Genomic DNA, 25,744 nt, shown 5'->3' on the forward strand with positions numbered 1-25,744 from the left:
ATTCCAAGTAGCTTATGAATCCCTAAGACACCTGCAATCAGTTCAGGCTCTGGGTAGATTCCTGTGGTTTCAAAACGTATCAATGATAGTGTAAACAGTTGGTGTTCAAATCCCACACATTCCAAAGAAATGTCTCACTTTCAACCAGCTCCTGGGAGATAAACTCTAAGCCCTTGTCAATTCCTGACTGATTAGAGCATCTTAGTTTACCTAAGGCCTTGGGCCACAGAAGATAGTTTTTACCAACAATTTGACTCAGGTGTGGGCTACAGACTAGTTTGACCTGTGGTGGGGTTGGAGACTGAGCAACTTAGGCCAGCCACACTGGTACTCCATGCCTACATGACTGACCTCCAACAAAATCTCTGGACACCAAGACTTGAGCGAACTGCTCTGGATGGCAATACTCCAATATGTGTTGTCACTCATCAGTGCTGGGAGAATTAAGTGTTGTACATACAACGTCAGTGGGAGAGGACAACTGGAGGCTTGTGCCTCATCTCTCCTGAACTCCCCATGTGCCTTTTACCTTTACTGATTTTAGTCTGTTTCCTTTCACTGTAATAAACCGTAACTATGAGTATAGCTGTTTTTCTGGGTTCTGTGAGTCCTTCTAGTAACCACTGAACCTGAGGGCTGTCTTCGAGTCCCCCAACATAGACACTAAGTGAGTGCAAACTGTAGGTAGAAATCTGAAAATATGTGAAGATAGACTGTATTCCGAAGAAAACAAAAGCTGCTTCTGAAATATTTTCCTAAATCAGTTAACTTAATATCTTTACTACACCCTGCACAAACACTGATCAGAGCATCTGTAACACTTTATTTTCTTTCCCTGATGGTCATGAGCATCCTGAAGACCCAACTGTGCAGTAGAGTAGAGAACAGAGAAATACAGGTTTGGGTCTGAATCCTGGCTCTGCCTCTTCTAAGCTATGTGGCCCAGAACAAGCTTCCATATCTTTATCTGTAAAACAGGCTAATAATATCCACATTTGCAGGATTATTGTGAACATTAAACAGATGTAAAGCACCTAGCAGAGTGCCTGATCGAAAGTAAGGGCTCACTATGCAGCAATTATATATCCTCTTCATCTTCATATCCCTGGCAGGCTTTAGATCCCCAGTATGCATTCTATAATGTTTATTTTTTTTTAATGTTTATTCATTTGTTTGTTTAGAGAGAAAGACTATGTGCATGCACACAAGAGGGGCGGGGAGAGAGAGAATCCCAAGATCCCAAGCAGGCTCCTTGCTGTCAGCGCAGAGCCCAACACAGGGCTGGAACTCACAAACCATGAGATCATGACCTGAGCCAAAATCAAGAGTCAGATGCTTAACCAACTGAGCCACCAAGCCACCCCATAATGTTTATTTAATTCATAAATAGTCATACCTGGATATCAGTGGCTGGATTCCAATCAATATCATACAGAATTAAGTGAGATCCTCCAATAAGGTTAAGTCCCACACCACCAGCTTTTGAACTTAACAAAAAAATAAAATCAGAAGAGTATTTACTATTAAAGCCATCAACAATTTGCTGTCTTTGAGAGACTGGTGTTTGTCCATCAAGTCTTGTAAAAGCATATCCATGACGCCTGCATACTTCTTGTAGAATATTCAAGGTTTGTGTGTAGTTGGACACCAACACCACCCTGCCAATCAAAAAGAAAGAGTCTTTATATATAATTTTAAAGCAGTATTAGGTTTTTTTAATTGAAAGGAAATACTACAGTGATACTATCAGTGATATTTATAGAACATGCAGCAATGACCTTGTACAATTAAATCACAGGTTCTCCTTAAAATTCAGTTTTTAGGTTTTTTTATGTTTATTTTTGAGAGAGAGAGAAACAGAGACAGAGACAGAGTGAAAGCAAGGGAGGGGCAGAGAGAAAGGGACACAGAGAATCCAAAGCAGGCTCCAGGTTCCAAGCTGTCAGCACAGAGCCCAACACAGGGCTCAAACTCATGAATTGTGAGATCATGACCTGAGCCAAAGTCGGACACTTAACCAACTGAGTCACCCAGGCATCCCTTAAATTCAATTTTTAAATCAATTATCTAAGAGATGTCCAGTATTAAGATACTGCTTTCTGCTTACTTCACCTCTCTGAAGCCACCCTAAAAACATCAGAACAAGAAACAGAAATAACTCTACCTTTGATAAAGCAAGGAGATAGTTATATATGAAAACAGAGAATAATGGAATGGTGACCTGCTGAGGAGTACAGACACTGTAAAACCTAAGTGCCCAAGGAGGTAGATTCTAATAAGAAACAAGCACAAATTTATTCACATCAGGGAATCTTAACATACCTCAGAAGGAAGGTGTTTAGACTGCAGCTATTATAAGAGCACTGGTAAACAGAATCCAAACTCTATTCCCATGACTATTCTTTCTCAGCTAGAATGTTTATATTTTGGAGAAAGTAACGCAAAGAAAACAGAGACCAAGGGACTCTAGAAGGCAAGGTTATAGTGAGAAATCAAAATGAAAGTCTGTATACTGGATGTACGATCCCAGTTCCCTTTTACTGCCAACTCCCAGAACACCAGTAGCCAGGCCTTCTTCTCACATCCCACCTCCAAAAGATAGTATTGGAAGATTCACCTCTGGAATGATTTAAATGACCCTGAAGAAAAGGTCCACAGATAAGGAGGCCCCAAATAAAAAAGCCAGCTCACTGTCTAATTACCCAATGAGGGCCACCAGTCTACCAGCCCTACCCAGGCACATGGAGTGTTCAATTAACGTTTTACTACATCAATCATAAATATAAATGGATCACCAACTTTTGAGGTAAGGTTCCAACATGAAAAATAGAAACTAAAACGAATAAACAACAACAAAAAGAAACCTGTATGAAACAGAGCAATGGAGGAAACAGGAAACAATTTTAAGAACATAATTAATATCCTCAAATAAGAAACATCAGGGGCACCTGGGTGGCTCAGTCAGTTATGAGCCCGACTTCAGCTCAGGTCATGATCTCATGGTTTGTGGGTTCAAGCCTCACGTCGGGCTCTGTGCTGACAGCTCAGAGCCTGGAGCCTGCTTCAGATTCTCTGTCTCTGTCTCTCTCTTCCCCTCCCCTGCTCACACTCTGTCTCTCTCAAAATTAAATATTTAAAAAGATTTTTAATAATAATAATAATAATAATAATAATAATATAAATAAATAAATCCAGAGAGAAATTCTGGAGATGAAAATGTGGATATAACAAGATAGCAGTGACAGCACATGATCTGGCAATACACTAGGGGAGCTGGGGATTGCACTGAGAAACAGGATGCAAAGGCAGAGAGGAAATGGGGGCTGTTGCTTTACAATGAGCTTTTTAACACCTTGAAAAATAAAAATTTTAAAACAATAAAATAATATAAAAAGTAAAAACAGTATTTTTTACAATAGCTAAAGCAAAAAAATAAAAATAAGGTAAAGAATCTTTCCTATATATTTACATTATTAGCACTAGAAATCTAAAAACAATAAAGCAAATTTTAACAGTTATAATTTTAAATATCTATGCTAAGAAGGGAAAGATAATCCAACAATATATTTGTATTTCTTGTACCAGTTACTTTTTGTTACATAACAAACCATCCCAAAATTCAGTGGCTTAAAACAACAACCATTTATTTTCTACTTAGCTTACAAACTGTAGTATTAAAAAGAAAACCACAGGGGCGCCTGGGTGGCTCAGTCGGTTAAGCCGCCGACTTCGGCTCAGGTCATGATCTCGCGGTCCGTGAGTTCAAGCCCCGCGTCGGGCTCTGTGCTGACAGCTCAGATTCTGTGTCTCCCTCTCTCTGACCCTCCCCCGTTCATGCTCTGTCTCTCTCTGTCTCAAAAATAAATAAACGTTAAAAAAAAGAAAGAAAGAAAAGGAAAAAGAAAACCACAGACCCAAAATGGCATCACTTAGGTCAAGACCCCAAGTCAGTAAACAAGACTTGATAACTAACCTAATTGCAATTTCAGTCCCCAAGGAATGTAACCTTTAACCAGTCAACATGGAATTTCCTGATCAATACCAGGAAATTTACTGATAGACCCCTTCAGCTCCCCTTAGGAGGGCAACCCTGCTTAAACAATGCATTCCTTGCTAATAAATTCCTTTCTCCCCACCCCCCAACCCTCGGCCTTGAAAACATTTTTGTTAGTTTAGCTTAGGAGAGCTCCTCTGTAGTTACTTGCTAGATGGGATGCTGCCTGATTCAGGAATTGTTTAATAAACCCAATTAGATCTTCAAATTTACTTGGTTGAATTTTGTTTTTTAACAGTAGATTGGCAATTTAGGCTGGGCTCAGCTAGAAGATTCCTCTGCTGGTCGTGGCTGGGCAAACTCAAGCATCTGCAGTCAGCTGCCAGGTCAACTGGGGACTAGCTGACCTACTCATCAGGCTACCCAAGGTTTATTCACACGGTGACAGAAGGGTTCCAGGAACCCAAGGGAGGAAAAGCCCCAATGCACAAGATCTTTGCAAGTCTCTTTTTTGTGCCATATTTGCCAACACTGCATGGTCCAATGCAAGTCATGTGGCTCAGCTCAGAGTCAGAGTGGGAAATCACTCACAATTACCTAGCAAAGGAACATGGATACATGGAGAAGAACTTAGACCATTTTTGCAATCTACCATAATCCCTATACTACTATTTCAATCATTTTTCCTTCCTCTTTCTCATCTATTATTGTTAGAGTAGGCAGTTAGTCAGGCTTTAATAGGATGCCTGGAAACCAGCAAAGGGGGAGTCAAGGCCAGTTACCAGGAAAGTTAGCAACCTGTCCCAGCAGTATTCCACAAACAAAGCCACAAAAAGCCAGATCAAACCAGACAGGCCCAAAACAAAGAAGGTCAGAGACCCTGACCAAGTAAGGGGGAAAAGACGCAAAATCCTCCTCCCAAAGAAATCCTCTCCCCAAACAATAAATAGCCCACCCCTCAGTTAACAACAGTCAATAGAAGAGAGAGACCCAAACTTCTCCCTTGAGTTCACCCGCTCTCCAGAGTGTACTCTCACTTGAGTAAACTCTTCACTAGCACAACTTAACCACTTTGTCTGGTCTGTCCTTGAATTCTTTTCTTGTGACAAGACTGAGAGACTGCAGTGATGTTTTGGGACAGGCTGGATGGAGGGCCTGGAGGTCTCCCCCAGTTCACCTAGCAACCTTATAGGGATGAATAATATTATCTAAACATAGTTTTTTTCTGATCTAACTTCACTAGAAGGAAAAAAAAACTCTGGCTTAATATTTTCCCGCAACAAATCCTTACAAGGCTAGGTGCAGATTGATGGGATAGGTGACTGTCTTAGGACTCTCAGACAAGCCTCTTTTAGAGGTCTCGAGCAGCTCCCCCCCCACACACACAAGTACATACCACTTGGAAACAGGCTATTATTTTTATGTTCACTGGACTGTCCCCTAAAGCAACTGAAATGTGTAGGCAAGGCGTCAGGCCTATAGTACAATGCAAGCTGTACCCAGCAGGAGAGTCTCCAACAAAGAGAAGCACAGGGGCTGGAATGCAGCATAAAGTCTGCTCACCAAGCCATGAAGCCTAGTGCATGAATGCAACAACCAGGAGGGAAAATAAATGTTTTTAAATTTTGAAGTTTCTTTTTTTTTTTAATTCCACAAAAGGGTCACCCGGTGGACAAGAGTTCTCAGATATGCCTCCACCCTGTTCTAACACATCTTAACCTACTCAAAAACACCATATGTGCTAGAAGATGTCTTCCCAGAAGACCTAAAATATAACTATCTGGTTCAAGTCAATGGTAACACAGTAGTCACAGTGAAGACAGTAATACTACTCCTGGAACCAAACACTACAACTTTTTAAAGGTTTGTGCATAGGCAGCCCAGCCTTGGAAAGCCTGGCCTCTACACTCAGTTTTTTATTAAAAAAAAAAAAAAAAAGGGCCACCATTCAACACCTAAAAAACAACCCAATTAGAAAATGGCAAAGGAATGGGGCGCCTGGGTGGTGCAGTCGGTTAAGCGTCCGACTTCAGCCAGGTCACGATCTCGCGGTCTGGGAGTTCGAGCCCCGCGTCAGGCTCTGGGCTGATGGCTCAGAGCCTGGAGCCTGTTTCCGATTCTGTGTCTCCCTCTCTCTCCGCCCCTCCCCCGTTCATGCTCTGTCTCTCTCTGTCCCAAAAATAAATAAAACGTTGGAAAAAAAAAAAAAAAGAAAAGAAAATGGCAAAGGATTTGAATAAACATTTCTCCAGTGAAAACATAGAAACGGCCAGCGAGTATATGAAAAGGTGCCCAACATCACTAAACATTAGGGAAATGCAAATCAAAACCACAATGAGATATCATTACACATCCAATAGCATGGCTATTATCAAAAAACAGAAAATAACATTGTTGGTGAGAATGTTGGAGAAATTAAAAATCTAGGGGTGCCTGGGTGGCTTGGTCGGTTAAGTGTCCGACTTCGGCTCAGGTCATGATCTCGCGGTCCGTGAGTTCGAGCCCCGCGTCGGGCTTTGTGCTGACAGCTGGGAGCCTGGAGGCTGTTTCGGATTCTGTGTCTTCCTCTCTCTGCCCCTCCCCCATTCATGCTCTGTCTCTCTTTGTCTCAAAAATAAATAAATGTTAAAAAAATTAAAAAAAAAAAAAGAAATCTTGTGCACTGTTGGTGGGAATGTAAAATGGTGTAGATGTTATGAAAAGCAGTGTGGGGACACCTGGGTGGCTCAGTCGGTTAAGCCTCCAACTCTTGATCTCAGCTCAGGTCATGATCTCACAGTTCGTGAATTCGAGCCCCGCAGTGGGCTCCATGCTAACAGTGCAGAGCCTGCTTGGGATTCTCTGTCTCCCTCTTTCTCTGCCTCTCCCCTGCTTACACTCTCTCTCTTTCTCTCTCTCTCTCAAAATAAATAAACTTTAAAAAAGAAAAGAAAAACAGTATGGTGATTCCTCAAAAAATTTTTAAAAGAATTCCCAAATGAGCCAACAATTTCACTTCTGGGTATATATCCAAAAGAACTGAAGGCAGGGTATTGAAGGAATATTTGTACATCGATGTTCATAGCAGCATTATTCACAATAGCCAAAAGGTGGAAGCTACCTAAGTGATCGTCAACAGATGAATGGATAAACAAATGTGGAAAATACATACAATGGAATATTATTCAGCCTTAAAAAGAAATTCTAACACATGCTACAACACGGACGAAGCTTGAGAACATTAAGCTAAGTAAAATAAGCAAGTCACAAAAAGACAATATACTATATGATTTTACTTTTATGAGGTACCTAGAGTAGTCAAATTCACAGAGACAGAAAGTAGAAGGGTAGTTCCCAGGAGCCGAGGGGGAGGCAAGCCTGGGGAGTTGTTATATACTGGGTACAGTCTCAGTTTTGCAAGATGAAAAGAGTTCTGGAGATTGGCTGCAAAATAATGTGAATGAACCTACCACTACTGAACAATACACTTAGAAGCAGTTAAGATGAGGGGCGCCTGGGTGGCTCAGTGGGTTAAACATCTGACTCTTGATTTTGGCTCAGGTCATGGGATCAAGCCCCATGTTGGGCTCTGCACTGACAGAATGGTGCCTGCTTGGGATTCTCTCTCTCTCTATCTCTCTCTGTCCCTCCCCTGCTTGTGCTCTCTCTCTCTCACTCTCAAAACAAATAAACAAACATAAAAAATATTTTAAAAATAGTTAAGATGGCAAATTTATGTTATGTGTATTTTACCACAATTTTTTATTAAAAAAAATTTTTTTTAATGTTTTGAGAGAGAGAGAGCATGAGTGGGGAAGGGGCACTCATGAGAGAGAGAGGGAGGGAGACACAGAATCTGAAGCAGGCTCCAGGCTCTGAGCTGTTATGACAGCACAGAGCCCAACGTGGGGCTCAAACTCATGGACCAGAAGATCATGACCTGAGCTGAAGTCAGATACTTAACCGACTAAGCCACCCAGGCGAGCCTTACCACAATTTATTTAAATGTTTATTTATTTATTTCGAGAGTGAGAACATGAGTGTGAGCGGGGGAGGGGCAGAGGAGAGGGAAAGAGAGAATCCCAAGCAGGCTCTCTCAGAAACCATGAGATCATGACCTGAGCTGAGATCAAGAGTAGGACGCTTAACAAACTGAGCCACCCAGGCACCCCTTACCACAATTTTAAAAAGGCCGAGGTAGGGGCTGAGGGGAGTAGAATCTTTTCAGATAATGGAAAGCAACCGAACACCCAGCCTATGCCACTGGCAGAAGTGCTGCTGCTTCTCTCAGAGAATAGGTAGGGTATCGTTTTCTTGGAGACCCTCAGGCAGTCAAAATGACCCTATCCCAACTCTACCTCCAACTCTACCTTCCTCATCATTCCTTTCTTCCCACCACAAAACGTACAAAATCCCCTACAGCATTTCAAGGATAAATTTCCATACATATGTTTCTATCTTTTCTCATTTCCTCTAAAACTATTCATTCACTATTCCTTGTCCAATAACAACTACCAATCCTTTCCTCCTCAGAGAAGAGGGAAAAAAAGGATCCAGTAACACAACAACAAAAAGAGCAAATAGTTAAGTCTGAGTTAAAGTTTATACTCCTAAGATTAAACTAGATCACAATCTGCACATCTATATTATACATGTTCTTTTGTACATATGAAATATTATAAAACATTTTAATCAAACTGTATTAAATACTTTATAGAAAGTTTCCTTATTTTAATTCCTTCATTATTATGAAAAATAAACCTAAAAATATGCACAAGTCAAATGATATTATAAATGCTCCAAAGAGGTTATGCCAGGTCCCTTGACAATTAAAAGTAATTACTATTTTGCAATCTTTTCTATGTATTTTTGCCTTAATTCACAAACACAGTTTGATACAAAGATAAATAAGACACAGTCCCTGTATTACAAATACTGATATATAAGAGAACTAAAATGAGAACTAATATGATGTGAGAAGAGCTCCAGGAGAGGTAGGTACAGGACACAAGGGAGTACAGAAGAGGGACACCTAACTCAATCTGAGGCTGGGGGCTTCCAAGAGGAGAAAGCAATGGAGCTGAGTCTTAATGAAGAGAAAAAGCTGGTCAGATGAATGAGAAGTGAAGGCAGCGGAGGCATGAGAGCTTGTAACATGTAAAAGCAGAGGGTGAGAAGCAGAGCAAATGGCAGGTCTGGTAGATGTTTGGTATGACTGAACCACATGTTAAGTGTGAAGAAGTGGTGGCAAATGAGGCTGGAAAAGGAGGCATTAGCCAGTCATGAAGAGCCTTGCCCAATGTGCTACATAGAGTTTAGAAATTCCTGGAAGACAATTAGGAGTCTTTGAAGGACTTTTATGGAAGACAGTGATATGTTCGTATTTGTAGTTTAGAAATATAATTTAGGGCAACGTTGATATGTGATGAGGTTGAAAGAGGGAAGTAGGTTATAAGAGACCATCATAGGGGCGCCTGGGTGGCTCCGTCGGTTAGGCGGCTGACTTCGGCTCAGGTCATGATCTTGCGGTCCGTGAGTTCTAGCCCTGCGTCGGGCTCTGTGCTGACAGCTCAGAGCCTGGAGCCTGCTTCATATTCTGTGTCTCCCTCTCTCTGACCCTCCCCTGTTCATGCTCTGTCTCTCCCTGTCTCAAAAATAAATAAATGTTAAAAAAAAAAAAATTAAGAAAAAAAAAAAAAGAGAGAGACCATCATAACCCAAATCATTAATTACAAGAGTCAAAACAAAAGTCTTGGTACCAGAAAGGAGGTATATTCCAAGATTAAGAATTTAGTTACTGACAATGTTGGGTGAGTGAAGAAGAAAAGTGAGTCTAGAATGACTAGATTTTCTGCATGAATCATGGTGCCATTCATCAAGCCAAGGAATGATGAAAAAGGATCAGGTTAAAGGATAAAGCTGTTGGGGATATCTGTACCTTAAAGTCTTACATGACATCAAGAGAGATTTAGATGTCCATTAAACAGTAAGAAATAAGGATGTGGGAATGAGAAGGCAGAGTTGGACCAGAGATAGAAACTTGGAATCAAGACTGTATGAGTGAGAGTTGCAACAATGGAGAGTAGATGAAACCAAGGAAGGCTGTTTAGAGTAAGAAGGCTATGGAGAAACCCCAAGAAGTATTGACATTTGGGGTGTCTGAGTGGCTCAGTTGGTTGTGTGTCCAACTCGTGATTTTAGCTCAGGTCATTGTCTCAATTTTGTGATTTCGAGCCGCACAAGGGCTCTGAGCTGACAGGGTGGAGCTTGCTTGAGATTCTCCCTCTTTCTCTGCCTCTCCCCCACTCGTACTCCCTCTGTCTCCATCAAAATAAATAAATAAACTTAAAAATTAAAGTATCAACATTTGAGCGACAGAGAAGAAAGGATTCTGAAAGAGATAGAGGAATAAATTAGTAGGTGTTAGATATCAAAAGATGTCTCCAGGTTTTTGTAAACATATGTATCTACCTTTAGATACAGTTTTTCTTAAATAAAGACCATGATCCCAAAGAAGGAGGGAGAAGAAGAAGTAAGGCTATAGTCTAAGCCAAAATTCCACGAGCACTTACAAGCAAGTTTATTAAATTGATCTCTTACTTTTCAGTGGGACGAAGTTCACGGATAACGGCTAAGAGCTTCAACAGCACTTGGAGTTTTCCTGACTCTTCCTCGGTAAACATGAGAGGGTTGTAATCAGCAGGGAACACATTTACCAAGCCTTCATATAGACTCCTTTCTTCATTTTCATCCCACGTTGAGCTGCATTCTCTTCCCTATTCAAAAGGATGATTGTTAACTGGCTCATGTTTATTTTGTTAACTGGGAGGGAAAGAAATGCTAAAATTATGGGGGGGGGGAAAGTGAAGATTAATAGCCATCTGAAAAGACCAAGTTAACTATTACGTAAATCTTCATAGGTTACGATGTGATCATTTTTGAAAAAGGTAACATGCATCCTACTGAGTTCATTACAGAGCCATTCGATTCAGTCTCCTAGTGCAAGCGATCTTCACCCGACAAGGGCAGCATCACTGCCCACATGTTCCTTGGGAAGGGGAGGAGGGACAGCAGAGAAATAAAAGAGGAAACTACAGTACAGTGATACAACTGTTCTCTCCAAAACCCTAAGATCTCTCATCACTGATACGTCCTTTCTTCTCTTCTTTCCTTCCCTCTGCTATTACTTCTCTTTCCTGATTTGTGGGCTTGACACAGCACCTCCCAGGTTATACTCAGAATCAAGCATAAGAGTTTACTCACTCTTTTTTTTTTTTTTTAATTTTTTTTTCAACGTTTATTTATTTTTGGGACAGAGAGAGACAGAGCATGAACAGGGGAGGGGCAGAGAGAGACGGAGACACAGAATCGGAAACAGGCTCCAGGCTCTGAGGCATCAGCCCAGAGCCTGACGCGGGGCTCGAACTCACGGACCGCGAGATCGTGACCTGGCTGAAGTCGGACGCTTAACCGACTGCGCCACCCAGGCACCCCTAGAGTTTACTCACTCTTATGAGCAATTTCTCGTAGCTATTTCTTCCACTAGAAGGAATAATTCTGCCATAAGTTAACAGAAATTTATTCTTACTTATATTTTTGTTTACATTACCAATGGTTTTTAGAATACTTTTATTCCAAAGTGATTATCAGCACCTTTGAAATTCTTTTTCCAAAAGCGCCTAGATGACATGTGAATACTTAACTAAAAATATACTTATTAATAACTACAGCACTTTTTAGGTTAAATTTCTGAGACTGGCTGGTCTCCTCACTTTGTTCCACATTTACCAGATTTATCACTGTTTTTAAAACTTTGTTCAGTCTACTCCACCTGCCTGGAATGCTTCCTCATTTTTCTGTCCAATTATCCCAATCCTATAGATACTTAAGGACCCAATGTAAATTCCATTTGATTATTTATAGCTCTTTTTTGGGTGGCAAAGGGGGCACTGAGTGTTAACCTTTATGGTTACAAAATACAGTTCAGCTTTGACCTTAGTTAACTGAGAAGTTAACTATATACTTTATTATACTTCCCTATGTTTTCATGGGTGTTGTGTTCCCTCTTTAATAATTCCAGAAACACTTAAAGGCAGTGAATCCTGTAGTGTAAGATGCTAGGCACAAAGTACATTTGGCTTATTTCCAAAATACAATAATAGTTGGGTAAAATTGCTTGATTAAAAATACGTGGAAACCTAAGATACTAATATCACTGGAATATACAAGGGGAAAGAGATGGTTGCTGGCTGCTTCAGCTTAGGTCTGCTAAGATGCCTATACCTTGGAGAGGTCATCAAAAGACCACAGACCCAGGATCTAGTCCACAGCTTTTCACGTTCAGAAAGTGAGTAAGTTTAAGCTCTAGGCAAATGAGCCATACTAATCAAATTAAGAAACAAAGTCAGAATATAAATTTATTGACCTTCAAAGGAGACTTGCCTATTTAAACCAAGTGGCCTATACATTCTGTCACATGAAACCACAAGGGAAGCCAAATCATTAGCATAAAGTTGTCTGGTGAATATTAAATAAAAATACAAGGGAAATGGTGATCTTACGGCACAAGTTCTTAGCCAGGAACATGTAATCAGAATCACTTGGGGAGTCACTTTTTCCAAATCCTCATACTTGGGTTCTACTCTCAGAGTTTCTGAATCAGTCCATAGGTGTTGAGGTCTGGACAAATGGAGTTTTAAAAGCTTTCCAGATTATAATGCATAATACCCCTAATTAAGAATCAACTAATAGAAGTCTTCATTCTGTGACAATCATGGCATTCACTCTTCTGACTCTCTGTAGCCTTTGGTTATCAGTTACACTTCTTTTGGTTATATTCCATTCACATTTCCTGAAAAGAAACCCATCACCTTGACTGAATTTGGGAAAAAAACCTAGTTTCAACAGGAATACCTTTATAAAAAAAAAACTCTGCTTAAAGGTTGTTTATACATGTGAAAGGCTCATTTCAGCCACTTTCTATTGATCCTCATTTGCTATGATGTTAGAGGAAAGGCTTTACCAAACAAGACTCAGATTGTAAGTTATGCACCCTCTTTGAAGCTTGTGGTATCCTGTGCCTATTACTAGTTAACTGGTGCATTCTGGGCTATGATAAAGTCTACCTTTTAAGGAAGAATTTTTGGCTTCTATTTTTGCTGGGCATCATGCCCAAAGGGTTTAATTTTTATCACTGTATATAAAATCTGTTTCTTAAAAAGTTGATTAATAAATTGTTATAATCCTGCTTACTGCAGAGTTACAGAAAGCTGACTTCTCCTATGATAAACTATGTAAATATAACTCATTGAAGGATAAACTTGAAGAATTCTGGTAGAACACTCCATTTTCCAAGTATATAACTAATGACCTCAAGCGTGATGCAGCATCCATGGGTTTTCTTTCGTTTTGTTTGTAAATTATGATTTTACTGTTTAAAGAAAAAAATAAAAGAATAAAAACTGTTCTAAAACAGTGTTAAGAATGAGCTGGGGATAATAGAGTTTTCATAGTTATTGTGTAATTTCTATGGTCAGGCATTCTGCTAGGTTGTTTCCATGCTATTTCATCAAGTTGCCACAGGAACTTGATGAAAGAGTATGTTCATAGGAAGTTATTATTGTCTCTTCTTTGGAAATAAGAAAAATAAAGGCCCGCAGATGGAACTTGACCATGGTTAAATTTGCCCTTAAAGGGGCACCTGGGTGGCTCAGTCAGTTAAGCATCTGACTTCGGCTCAGGTCATGATCTCACAATTCATGGCTTCGAGGCCCACATCCAGCTTTGCGCTGACAGCACAAAGCCTGCTTCAGATTCTCTGTCTCCCTCTCTTCCCCTCCCCAGCTCATGAAAAATTAAAAAAAAATTTTTAATTTTTAATAAAAATTTGCCCTTAAAGAACTGGTAAGCAGTAGAATAGGAACTGATACCCAGTTCTAACTCCAAAACAGAAAACTCTCACTATACTCTAAACTGCCTTATGTTTATTAAATATCCAAATGGTTAGTTCAACTATATAATCATTAAAAATCATACTTGGAGAAGGTATCTAATTGGGAAAATGCTCTCAATTTATTTAGTGGAAAAAAAGTAGATTTTAAAATAATAAGCATAACATCATTAAAATTAAGTTTCTCTAGAACTAGATTATATATACGTATCTTTGAGTCCCTGTTTCCTCACAAAAAAAAAAAAAAGTGGGGACGGTAATAACAATACTTATTCCACAATTTTGTAAAGAATAAACAAAATAATGCTAGAAAAACATTTAGTGTTGGGTACATTTATATGCTTAATAAGTTTTAGCTAAGATTATTAATATCGAAATATGGGTTTTTTTTCTGGCTAGAGAGCTTTATTTCTTTATAATAAATTCCTAAAAGTATTGCTAGGCCACAAAATACATCCAGTTTTAAAGCTTTGGTACACATTGCCAACTATCTTTCAGTTACACCAATTCACAGTCTAATCATATGACTTTAATTTTCTTCTGGTTTTCTGGGTTTTATAAATTTCATACAATATGTATCATATATTACTTTTATAATGGGAAAAAATTAAATTATTTTCAATGATAAATTTTCTGTTTGTTTGCACCAAACAAAACTGATTGGCTACATATATATAAAATAGGAAGGAGGACCACAGCAAAGTATTAGTTAGACAAGATACCAAAGGGCATGGGGCAAACTCTAGAAGGCAGTGCCTCACATCCATTTCACCCTTGTTCAGTCCTATATGTATGGACATGTTCTGAACAAATAGAAGCTAGATAAGCTGTACAGATGAAACATATAGGAGAGGCTAGAGAGCTTCTCAAACACCCACAAATGCAACCCCTGGGGTTGGCCCAATTTGCCCTCTTAGACTCACATGACACAGAACCCTTAGCTCACATCTCTGACACAGTCTCAGATACTACTTACCTTTATAGAGTTGAACAAAAGGCAGGGGTGATTGCACAGCTTTTTAAGAGCTCCTATACATATTAGATGAGGACTATCTCCTAACAACCCTTGAAGGCAGAATCTGACAGCCTGAGAATTCAACAGCTTTCGATAAAGCTCAATCTGTAGTGCTCCTGGTCGGCAAAAGACTACATTCTCTATTTTAGGTGGAAGATACTTATTTATGACTTCTTGGGTTCTTCTAAGGATAAAGAGTCCAGTGAGGCAAGTAAGTTCAGCTGCTCTTTTCTCTCCTAACTCCTTTTCTTCCTATGGAAAAATCGCAGACTTAGAAGTATTATAAACAAAGAATTATTGCAATTAACAGGAACATTAAACATTTTATATCAATAAACCATTTACTAATTACATCCCTTCAGATTTTTTTTCTAACAGAATAAATTCAGTTTGAGTTTGGGATAGAAAAACCAATCATACTCTCTTTGTGCATTTTTTTTTTTAATTTTAAATGTTTATTTATTTATTTTTGAAAGAGAGAGACAGAGCACAAGCAGGGGAGGGGCAGAGAGAGAGAGAGAGGGAGACACAGAATGGGAAGCAGACTCCAGGCTCTGAGCTGTCAGCACAGAGCCCGATGCAGGGCTTGAACCCAAAAAAAATCATGACCTGAGCCCAAGTCAGGCTTAACCAACTGAGCCACCCAGTGACCCATCATCTCTTTAAATGTTCAGCATAACCATTTAACTAAATTAAGCCAGTCTCCTAATCTTTGTTTGGCTATTAGCACCGTTGAGAGCCATCAGCAATCAACAATCTACAAATTAAATTATTCTAAAAGTAAGCTTTTATGTGAAGACTGTCATGGTACATAGTCTTAAAATCATCAACAAAGAACTAACTCAGCAAATTCTTGGAAGCAAATATTTTGACAAGTTATTGACCCTAAAATTAAACCTACAAGAAATTACTGGCACAAAGCACAGCTAATTCTTTCAAAATCATTACAACATTGTTCATTAGAAATGTTTGCTTCCAATTTGTTTGCTTCTTTTTGTTTGTGTCAAAGTTTTTACCACTGTACTTTTTTAAGTCAAAACACAGTATGATTGAAATATAAGCTTAAATTCTTTTTTGAGCATACATAACTTCACAGTGAAGCTTAAAATAATATCCCATATGTATATATTCATTTCTGTGTAAATCATAAAAAATTCCCCTCACATTTTAAAACTATTTTCAATTTTTATTACAAAAGAAATAGGTTCACTGAAGAAAAGTCAGAAAATAGTTATGCAAAACTAAAATTGAAACCAAGTTTAATCAATCAGAAACAACCACTACTGTCAACACTTTTATGTATATCTTCCAAGTCTTTTCCCTTTATATTAACATATAAATGTATTTAACATTTTACTTTTATTTGTAACAAAAACAGGATCTTTATAGTTGAAGCTTCATGGGAACAAGGCGCCATTCAGTTTGGCTTTTCACTATATTCCCTAGTATTTAACACTTTACATTTGGCCCACTTAAGATGTTTAACATGTAGGTGTTGGGTAAATAAATGAATGTGATTTTATTTTTAAATAATATATGATTAACATTTTCCATGCTAATAAATATATTCATAAGCTATTATTGTGTATCATTCCTGGTTCATGGGAAATGTTCAATAAATATTTACTAATTATCATTTTATTAATTCTGAGACTATTTTTTTATACTTTAACTTCTCTCATATAGGATACTTTTTTAAATTTGTTTTTAATACTTCTTTTGAGAGAAAGGAAGAGAGAGAGTGGGGAAGGGGCAGAGAGAGATGGAGACAGAGGATCCTAAGTGGGCTCTGTGCTGACAGCAGAGAGCCCGATGCAGGGCTCAAACTGTGAGATCATGACCTGAGCCAAAATCGGAACTTAACCGACTGAGCCACCATCAATGACTTCTTAAACTATATTTATTAGCATGTTTTCCTTAGTGGTTCATAAACTAACGATGCACCTTACAATTGGTATTATTTTAGATTCAATGAAATACATTGTGTAAACAACATGCAGACTCTGCTTTAACCATTTTCCTACCTTTAGAAATGTCTGTTTCCAATTAGTTTGTTTCCTTTAGTTTCAGAATTTTCTACCCTTACAGCTAAATCTTTAAGCACATGTATGATTATTTCTTTATAATAAATTCCTAAAAGTGGTATTGCCACACCACAAAATATGCACAATTTTAAAGCTTTTGATACATAGTACCAAACTATTCTCCAATTGTATACCAATTTACATTCCAACCAATAGACAACAGTACTCTCATCTATACTTGCTATTACTATGTAAATCGAACCAACTAAAACACCAATAGAAGAGTGAGGCACCTAGGCGGCTCAGTCAGTTGAGCATCCAACTTCGGGTCAGGTCATGATCTCATGAGTTCATGAGTTCAAGCCTCACATCAGGCTCACTGCTGTTGGCGCAAAGCCCGCTTCGGATCCCTCTCTCTGCCCTTCCCCCACTTTTGCACTCTCAAAAATAAATAAAACATCCTGGGGCGCCTGGGTAGTTCAGTCAATTAAGTGTATGACTTTCAGCTCAGGTCATGATCCGAGTTGGATCAGAGTTGAAGCCCCACATCAGGCTCTCTGCTGTCAGCATGGAACCTGTTTCGGATCCCCCAACCCCACCTCTCTTTGCCCCTCCCCCACTTGTGTGTGCATGTGCACTCTCTCTCTCTCTCTCAAAAATAAACATTTAAAAGATAAGTAAATAAAACATTTTAAAAAAATTTTTTAATGTTTTCTTTATTTTTGAGACAGAGAGACAGAGCATGAGTGGGAGAGGAGCAGAGGGTGAGGGAAGCACAGAATCCAAAGCAGGCTCCAGGCTCTGAGCTGTTGGCACAGAGCCCAAGGTGGGGCACAAATCCACAAACTGACAGATCACGACCTGAGCCAAAGTTGGTCACTTAACCAACTGAGCCACCCAGGCACCTCCATAAATAAAACATTTTTTTTGAAGTTTTTTATGGTTACTTTAGTTTACTTTTGTCAATATCAGTAAAAATGAATATTTTTATATGTTTACTGTCAATTACAATTCTTTGTGAAGTGCCTATTTATGATTTTTTTAATGTGATATTATTCTCTAAAATAAAGAATGCAGGAAGAGTTGAAGGATTATGGAAAAATAAAGAATTCACTAATTTAATTTTTCCTGAATTAAAATATTGCCCAAGTTGTGGATGACTTTCCTGAACATAGTCTTTTTTTTTAAACCTATTTATTAACGTAAATTATACCTCAGAAGCAGAAGGTTGTCTCGATAAAATGATGGGTTCTTCATATATTTTTCTATAAGATGACAAAGAGCCTAATATTCCTGGATTTACAAAATCAATTAATGCAAAAAATTCTTGAAGATCATTCTGAACTGGAGTACCTAAGAGAAACAAAAGTGATGAAAGGTCAAGTTTGTGTTTTACAGTCACAGGTTATTTGTAGAAATTTGTACTCTCTTCCCTAACAAACCTAAACTAAAGGCTTTAGAGATGAGAAAGAGCAGCCAACTCCAAGTGAACAAAAAATATTAAGAACCATATAAATTTTTAACTCTGGATTTAACTTCAGCATAGTGGCTGTGTCCAGGCTCTGCAGTCTGACTCGCCTGGGATCAAATCCCACCTGCATCATTTACTCTCTGAGGGACCCTAAGCAAGTTACATACCTCAGTTTACTTCTAGAAAATGGGGATGATTATAGCAGCTCCTAGGATTGTCAGGATCAAATTAGTTAATCCATATACTAAGAACAGTGCCTAAAGCACCATAAATGTTCCATAACTGTTAGTGATTCTTAATATTATAATAGTGTGACTCTGGACAAGATTCTTGAGCTCTTTAAGTTAAATTCAGCATTTTTTCACTTATAAAACTGGGAAGTTAACAATTTCCCAGTGGTATTACAACAAAAAGTAGAGACACTGTATGCACGTCGTAGCACAGTGCCTGACATTTAGTAAATACTCAGTGAATGACACCTGTAATTATTACCTTTCAAAGTTTTCAGATCAAATTGAGATCTTCACTAATCTTAAAGGTTAACACAAATATACCCTGCATAAATTACATACTCAAAAACTTTTGGCTAACTAATTTTCAAAGAAACATTAGCATGTTTCAATAATTATATCAAAAAAACATGTAGGGGTGCCTGGGTGTAGCTCAGTCGGTTAGGCATCCGACTTCAGCTCAGATCATGATCTCATGGTTCATGAGTTCGAGACTCACATTGGGCTCTGCGCTGACAGCTCAGAGCCTGGAGACTGCTTTCAGATTGTGTCTCCCTCTCTCGGCCCCTTCCCCACCCATGCTCGCGTGTGCGATCTCTCTCTCACTCTCTCTCTCTCAAAAAACAAACAAACAAAAAAACCCATGTAAATCAGCAAAGTCCTACAGTATAATTTCAGATGACATTCAAATAACAAGACTAGAAAAGGTTGTCCAAAAATATATGTAAGAGGCATATAAAAATGCACTTATTCATTAACATAGATAACATGAATTTTACAATGCCAGGGAATTTAATGATCATACCCCTCAAAATTAAATGGGTCAACCCGAAGGATCAATGCTTATTAATTATATAACACATCTAGCTAGTTCTAAACTTTGAGATACATAATAGAATATGATATTTATGTTGGTATGCATTTTGTTAAGCCTTTAAATAAATATCCATGACAATGACTAAAAAAGGCAGAATCAAGGGCACCTGGCTGGCTCAGTCGGTACAGCATTTAACTCTTGATCTCGGGGTCATGAGTTTGAGCCCCATGTTGGGGGCAGAGCTTACTTAATCAAAAACAATTTTTTTTAAGATAGGCAGAATGAGAAAAGCAAGCAAGTAAGAAGGGAAACAAAGGTATAAGGATCCTTGTGGTTGACTTCCAGACATCCAACCCTAGCTAACTAATCCAAGCCATTCATGATAGTCGGATCCCATTTGCCAATGATAGCTGCAGGAAAGGATTTATGTCTTTTGACTGGGTTCTCCAGGAGCAGAACCCAAGACAAGGATTTGGCTGTACAACATGTATGGAGGGAGTGCTCTGAGGAGAAAGAGAATAATAGAATTAGAGAACAGGAGGGGAAGAAACTAAGCAAGGATGGCCTCCTTGCTTGAGATAAATTACAGCAATCCTTAGAGCATAAATTGTGCTATAAAGCCGGTCCTGAAATTACCCTAAGGCAAGGGCTCTGGCATTTTTCACTTACCTCTATGAGTCAATCATTGACCAAGATGCAGAGGAGAGTGGAGGCTCTCATTCAAACAAGGATAATTCTCCAGAAATTGGAAGGGCCACACAAGGCCAAAGTAAGGTGTGGGAGGAAAGCTACATTGAGCTATTCAGGACTGATTCTAGTCTAGGCTAAAAAGGAATGAGTAGAAAAAGATTCCTGTATTTACATATGGGCCACCCCCCTTTCCAGACAGTCTGGGCCAGCAAGTTTGGCCAGCAATAAATTATGCATGCAGCATATACATATATAAACAATGGATACTTAGGCATTAGGCATTTACCATGTGTCAGGTAGTCTTTAAATAACTTTACATGAATTAACTCCTTTGGCCTTTACAATAACTCTACAAAGTAGATGGTATTATTATTCCTTATTTCACAGATAAGGAAACTGAGGCACAGAAAAGTTAAATAACTTGCCCAAAGTTGCACAGCTATAAATAGCAGACTTAGGAACCATGAAGAGACAATACAGACCTATCTCCTACATTCTTTATCATGATAGCATTGTTTATTCTTCAAAAACTCCAAAATCTAAGTGGCGGAAAATTACATAGGGATTTGAAAATTCAGAATCCTACCAAGACTTAATTACCATAGGTTTATTAGTATGAATTCCATCCAGCACCACCAATTCTTTGGATGCCAAGCATATTACAAATCCTTTATGATAAGTAGGCAAAAATTCCATCAAGTCTTCCCCAAAGTAAATACTGACCAGTTAGAATTATTCTTTTCTCACAAGAAAGGCTAATGAGGGCTGTAGTTGTCTTAATGGCACTATTCTTCAAACGATGCCCTTCATCACAGATTAGAAGATCAAATTTAACATTCTTAATTTGATCCAAGGAACGAAGTAACATTTCATAACTGATGATAAGAACAGAATAAAATGGAGATTTGATGAATTCTTCTACTTTGTGGTCCTTAAAAAAAAAAAAAAAAAAAAAAAGACAGTATTTAACAAATCATGGGCTAAAACTGTAAAATCAAATTCAAGCAGCATATTCCTGACAGACATTAATTAGAATATGTGCACTCAAAACCAAATTGTAAGCCAAGATTCCATTTTTCTGCAAAGGAGTTGCAGAGTTACAATACACTTGAAAAACTGCCATATAGACAGTGAAAACTTCAGTGCTGATTTGAAAAGCACAGAGATATAATGGGGCACCTGGGTGGCTCAGCTGGTTAAGCGTCCGACTTAAGCTCAGGTCATGATCTCACAGTTAGTGGGTTCAAGCCCCAGGTTAGGATCTGTGCTGATAGCTCAGAGCCTAGAGCCTGCTTCGGATTCTGTGTTCCCTCTTTGTGCCCCTCACCAGCTCACACTGTCTCTTTCTCCCAAAGGTAAATAAACATTTAAAAAAAAAAATTAAGGGGGTGCCTGGGTGGCTCAGTGAGTTAAGCGTCCGACTTTGGCTCAGGTCATAATCTCATGGTCCGTGAGTTTGAGCCCTGCATCAGGCTCTGTGCTGACAGCTCAGAGCCTGGAGCCTGCTTCAGATTCTGTGTCTCCCTCTCTCTCTGCCCCTCGCCCACTCACACTGTCTTTCTCTCTCTCTCTCTCAAAAATAAATAAATATTTTAAAAAATTTTTGAAACAAAAGAAGAAAAAAAAAGCACAGAGATTAAGAAAATGACCAAGGCTAAACTGTGTTGAAAATCTCTTACCTGATCAACAGGAAATATCTTGATCCTTTCACTTCCTAGCCATTTTTGAAATTCTTTCCTCCAATTATTCACCAAGCTCCCAGGTGTGACAATAAGTGTCTTCTTTATTACTGGCTTGCCTCCATAGGGTCCCTGACACTGTAGAGTCCAGATGAGTGAAATACATTGCAATGTTTTCCCTAAACCCATTTCATCAGCAAGAATAGCTCCACATCTGCCACTCACTCTGTTAGAAATAATTATACTTCTTTTAGTCACAATAAATATTTTATGCCCCTAATACTGTCACTTATTAGTCAAAAAATCAGAAACTGATAGTTTTGTAATTAGGACAAACTCTACCCCCTTCTAAATCCTTTTTCTAGGATTTCATGCATCTGATTTACAACGTATCTTTTGCATCTTTGATAATTTGTAATTTTTTTCATGACATATTTACTATCAACTAAATTACTAAAACAAATCTGAAATTCGACAGTTGAATCTAAATCATGTGATATTATCATACATATATATTTAGAGAAACTAGAAATGAATCCCAATTTTATATATACATTTGAATAACTATAACTGTGCTTCTTATCACTAACAGTTGAGCAATTTTTATCAGTTTCAGCATCAGTTATCAAAACAGTTTAAAATATATTATAATCTTAACCAGAAAGATCAATTGAGCTGTATTTATGATTTTCAAGCAGTAAATGAACTCCTCAATCATATAGCTCCCTGCACTATAAGAAAAAACACTAAATATTGATCTAATACATGTAACTTAGTAATAGACTTATCCTACAGACCTACTCAGTTAATACAAATTAAAATTAAATATAATAAAGAATATTAAGTGGCATGTTTATATCACTTCATAGTTTTTAAAGCTCTTCATATATATATACATATATATACATATACATATATACATATATATGTATATACATGTTATAAAATCAAAAGAATTAAGGATAGTACCAAAATAAGTATGGTTTTATCTCTGACTTATTTCACTTAGCATGACACTCTAGTTCCAACCATGTCATTGCAAATGGCAAGATTTCATTTTTTTATGGCTAATATTCCATTGTATGTGTATGTGTGTGTGTGTATATATATATATATACACACACACACATACACATACATCTTCTTTATCCATTCAGTCAATGGACTCCTTCCATAATTTGGCTATTGTAGATAATGCTGCTATAAGCATTGGGGTGCATATATCCCTTTGAATTAGTATTTTTGTATTCTTTGGGTAAATAGCTAGTAATGCAATTGTTAGATCATAGGGTAGATCGATTTTTAGCTTTTTGAGGAATCTCCATACTGTTTGCCAGAGTGCCTGCACCAGTTTGCATTCCCACCAACAGTGTAAGAGGGTTCTCCTTTCTGGGGTGCCTGGGTCGCTCAGTTGGTTAAACATCTGACTTCAGCTCAGGTCATGATCTCATGCTTTGTGGGTTCGAGCCTAACAACGGGCTCTGTGCTGACAGCTTGGAGCCTGGAACCTACTTTAGATTCTGTGTCTCCCTCTCTCTGCCTCTTCCCCTTTCGCACTGTTTCTCTCTTTCTCTCTCTCTCTCTCTCTCTCTCTCTCAAAAATAAACATTAAAAAAAATTTTAGAGAAAGAGAGTTCTCCTTCCTCTGTATCCTCACTGACATCTATTTTGTGTTGTTGATTTTAGCCATTCTGACATGTATGAGGTAATATCTCATTGTAATTTTGATTTGTATTTCCCTGATGATGAGTGATATTGATTTAACTCATATGTGGAATTTAAGAAACAAAACAAACAAGAAGAGGGGAAAAAAGAGAGAGGGGGACAAACCAAGAAACAGATTTAACTCCAGAGAATAAACTGATGGTCAACAGAGGGAAGGAAGGTGGGGGATGGGTGAAATAGGTGATGGGGATTAAAGAGTATACTTGTGATGAGCAATGAGCGTTGTATGTAATTGTTGAATCACTAAATTGTACACCTGAAACTAATATTACACTGTATGCTAACTAACTGGAATTTAAAATTTTTAAAAAGTGGAGTTTTATTATAGTTTAAATTGTTTTATTTATTTTGAGAGAGAGGGAAAGAGTGTGTAGACGCACATGCACGCGAACAGGGAAGGAGCAGAGAGAGAGGGAGAGAGTGCTCAATCTCACAAACCATGAGATCATGACCTGAGCCAAAATCAAGAGTCAGATATTAACCAACTGGGCCACCCAGAGGCCCCCAGTTTGATTATAGCTTAATTCATTCTATTTCTTATTAGTAAAAATAATAACCAAAATTTAACTATATGTCTTCCATTTCAAAGTACAGAAAAAAGTCACAAACATGAATTACAGTCATTATCATTTTATTTTTTTAAGATTTGTTTTGGGGGTGCCTGGTCAGTTAAGGGGTGCCTGGTCAGTTTGGGGGTGCTAGGTCAGTTAAGCGTCCGACTTCGGCTCAGATCATGATCTCGTGGTTCGAGGGTTCGAGTCCCATGTCGGGCTCTGTGCTGGCAGCTCAGAGCCTGGAGCCTGCTTTCCATTCTGTGTCTCCCTCTCTCTCTGCCCTCTCCCGCACTCACACTCTGTCTCTGTCTCAAAAATAAATAAACATTTTTTTTTAATTAAAGATTTTTAAAAATTTTAATTTTAATTAAAAATCTTTATTTTTTTTTAAATAATCTCTACACCCAATATGGAGCTCAAACTCACAACCCCGACATCAAGTTGCATGCTTTACCGACTGAGCCAGCCAGCCAGGCACTCCCATTATTACCATTTTAGATCAACAACTTGCCAATGCAAAACCAAATGCCAGCTGAGATATAGAGTGGCAGAGATAAAATAGTGATCCATCCTTCCACAGTGGAGGGAAGAGAACAGGAAGGCTTCACTGGGAAGATGGACCTTGTCAAACAAAGGTAAATAAGATTTCACTATATGAATCAAGTAGTTCAACACAGTGGGAGCTTGAACTGTATTCCAAACAAGGAAATACAAAGGCTATGAACCTGGCAAGATAGCCAGAGACTAAAGACGAGCATACATATCCTTGAAAACTCAGACTGTATCTTGCAAGTCAATGTCTCCCAAACATCAGTCTTTCGTTGACTACCATCACAATTTTTGCCATATGTGATACTATATGTTATTATTTATTTTTCCTTAAGTCAACTCCCTTTTGCACTTAGATTTATTTGAAAAGTCCAGGCATGATTAACGAAACCAAAAATTTTAAATGCTGTTTTTTCTAATAATTCATTAACTAAATATACTACTATCAGAATTAAAAAACAAGGCTTGTCTGTGTCCACCTAAAATAATCCCACAAATCATGAGCAGAGTGCATGTTACAGATCAGGTAACACTCCTGTAAGTTCTGAGAGTCTGAAGCATGTTAAGCAAGGGAATGCCATTTTCAGAACTGTTTTTCAGAAAAATCAAGCTGGTGGCAATAAGAGTGAATTTGAGGAGCATCAGAAACAGCTACACAGCTAGATGCCACTGCAAAAATCCAAACAAAACATAATCGTATAATGTCAGTTACTAGCACTGCTGCAGTGTGGTGCCAGAAAAGACTTGGAATCAAAGGATATTTAGGAGTTCAAAATTAAAATTTGAGGTTTGATTAAATTGAGAAAGTGAGAGAGATGAAATTAAAGTTGCTTTCCAGGCCAAATGAGATACGGTCTCCAAAGAAAAGAGCAGATTTGAGAAAGAACAGGAGTCTAGAAAGTTTCTGGGATATAGCATTTCCTTAAGCTGTCATCATGCAAAGGGTTCTAAGAGTGTGAGGGAATTGGGGCACCTGGGTGGCTCAGTCAGTTGAGTGTCCAACTTCGGCTCAGGTCATGACCTCACAGTTTGTAAGTTCGAGCCCCCCATCAGGCCCTGTGCTGACAG

The 25,744-nt window shown here is 38.4% G+C and overlaps 1 protein-coding gene across 9 annotated transcripts in view; it reads right to left on the minus strand.

Moving 5' to 3' along the window:
• Nucleotides 1–25,744, minus strand: part of RAD54B (RAD54 homolog B) — a 104,304-nt gene that overhangs the window by 13,963 nt on the left and 64,597 nt on the right. For all 9 annotated transcript variants that reach the window (XM_023248148.2, XM_003999976.6, XM_023248150.2 and 6 more), the window contains 6 exons: nt 21,849–22,074; nt 20,893–21,100; nt 18,175–18,314; nt 14,899–15,189; nt 10,574–10,749; nt 1,397–1,658 (listed from right to left, as the gene is read on the minus strand). In XM_023248148.2, coding sequence (XP_023103916.1) covers nt 1,397–1,658; nt 10,574–10,749; nt 14,899–15,189; nt 18,175–18,314; nt 20,893–21,100; nt 21,849–22,074 — 1,303 coding nt within the window. The remainder of the gene's footprint in view (nt 1–1,396; nt 1,659–10,573; nt 10,750–14,898; nt 15,190–18,174; nt 18,315–20,892; nt 21,101–21,848; nt 22,075–25,744) is intronic.

Source organism: Felis catus, chromosome F2 (assembly GCF_018350175.1).
Source record: "Felis catus isolate Fca126 chromosome F2, F.catus_Fca126_mat1.0, whole genome shotgun sequence".
NCBI lineage: Eukaryota > Metazoa > Chordata > Mammalia > Carnivora > Felidae > Felis > Felis catus.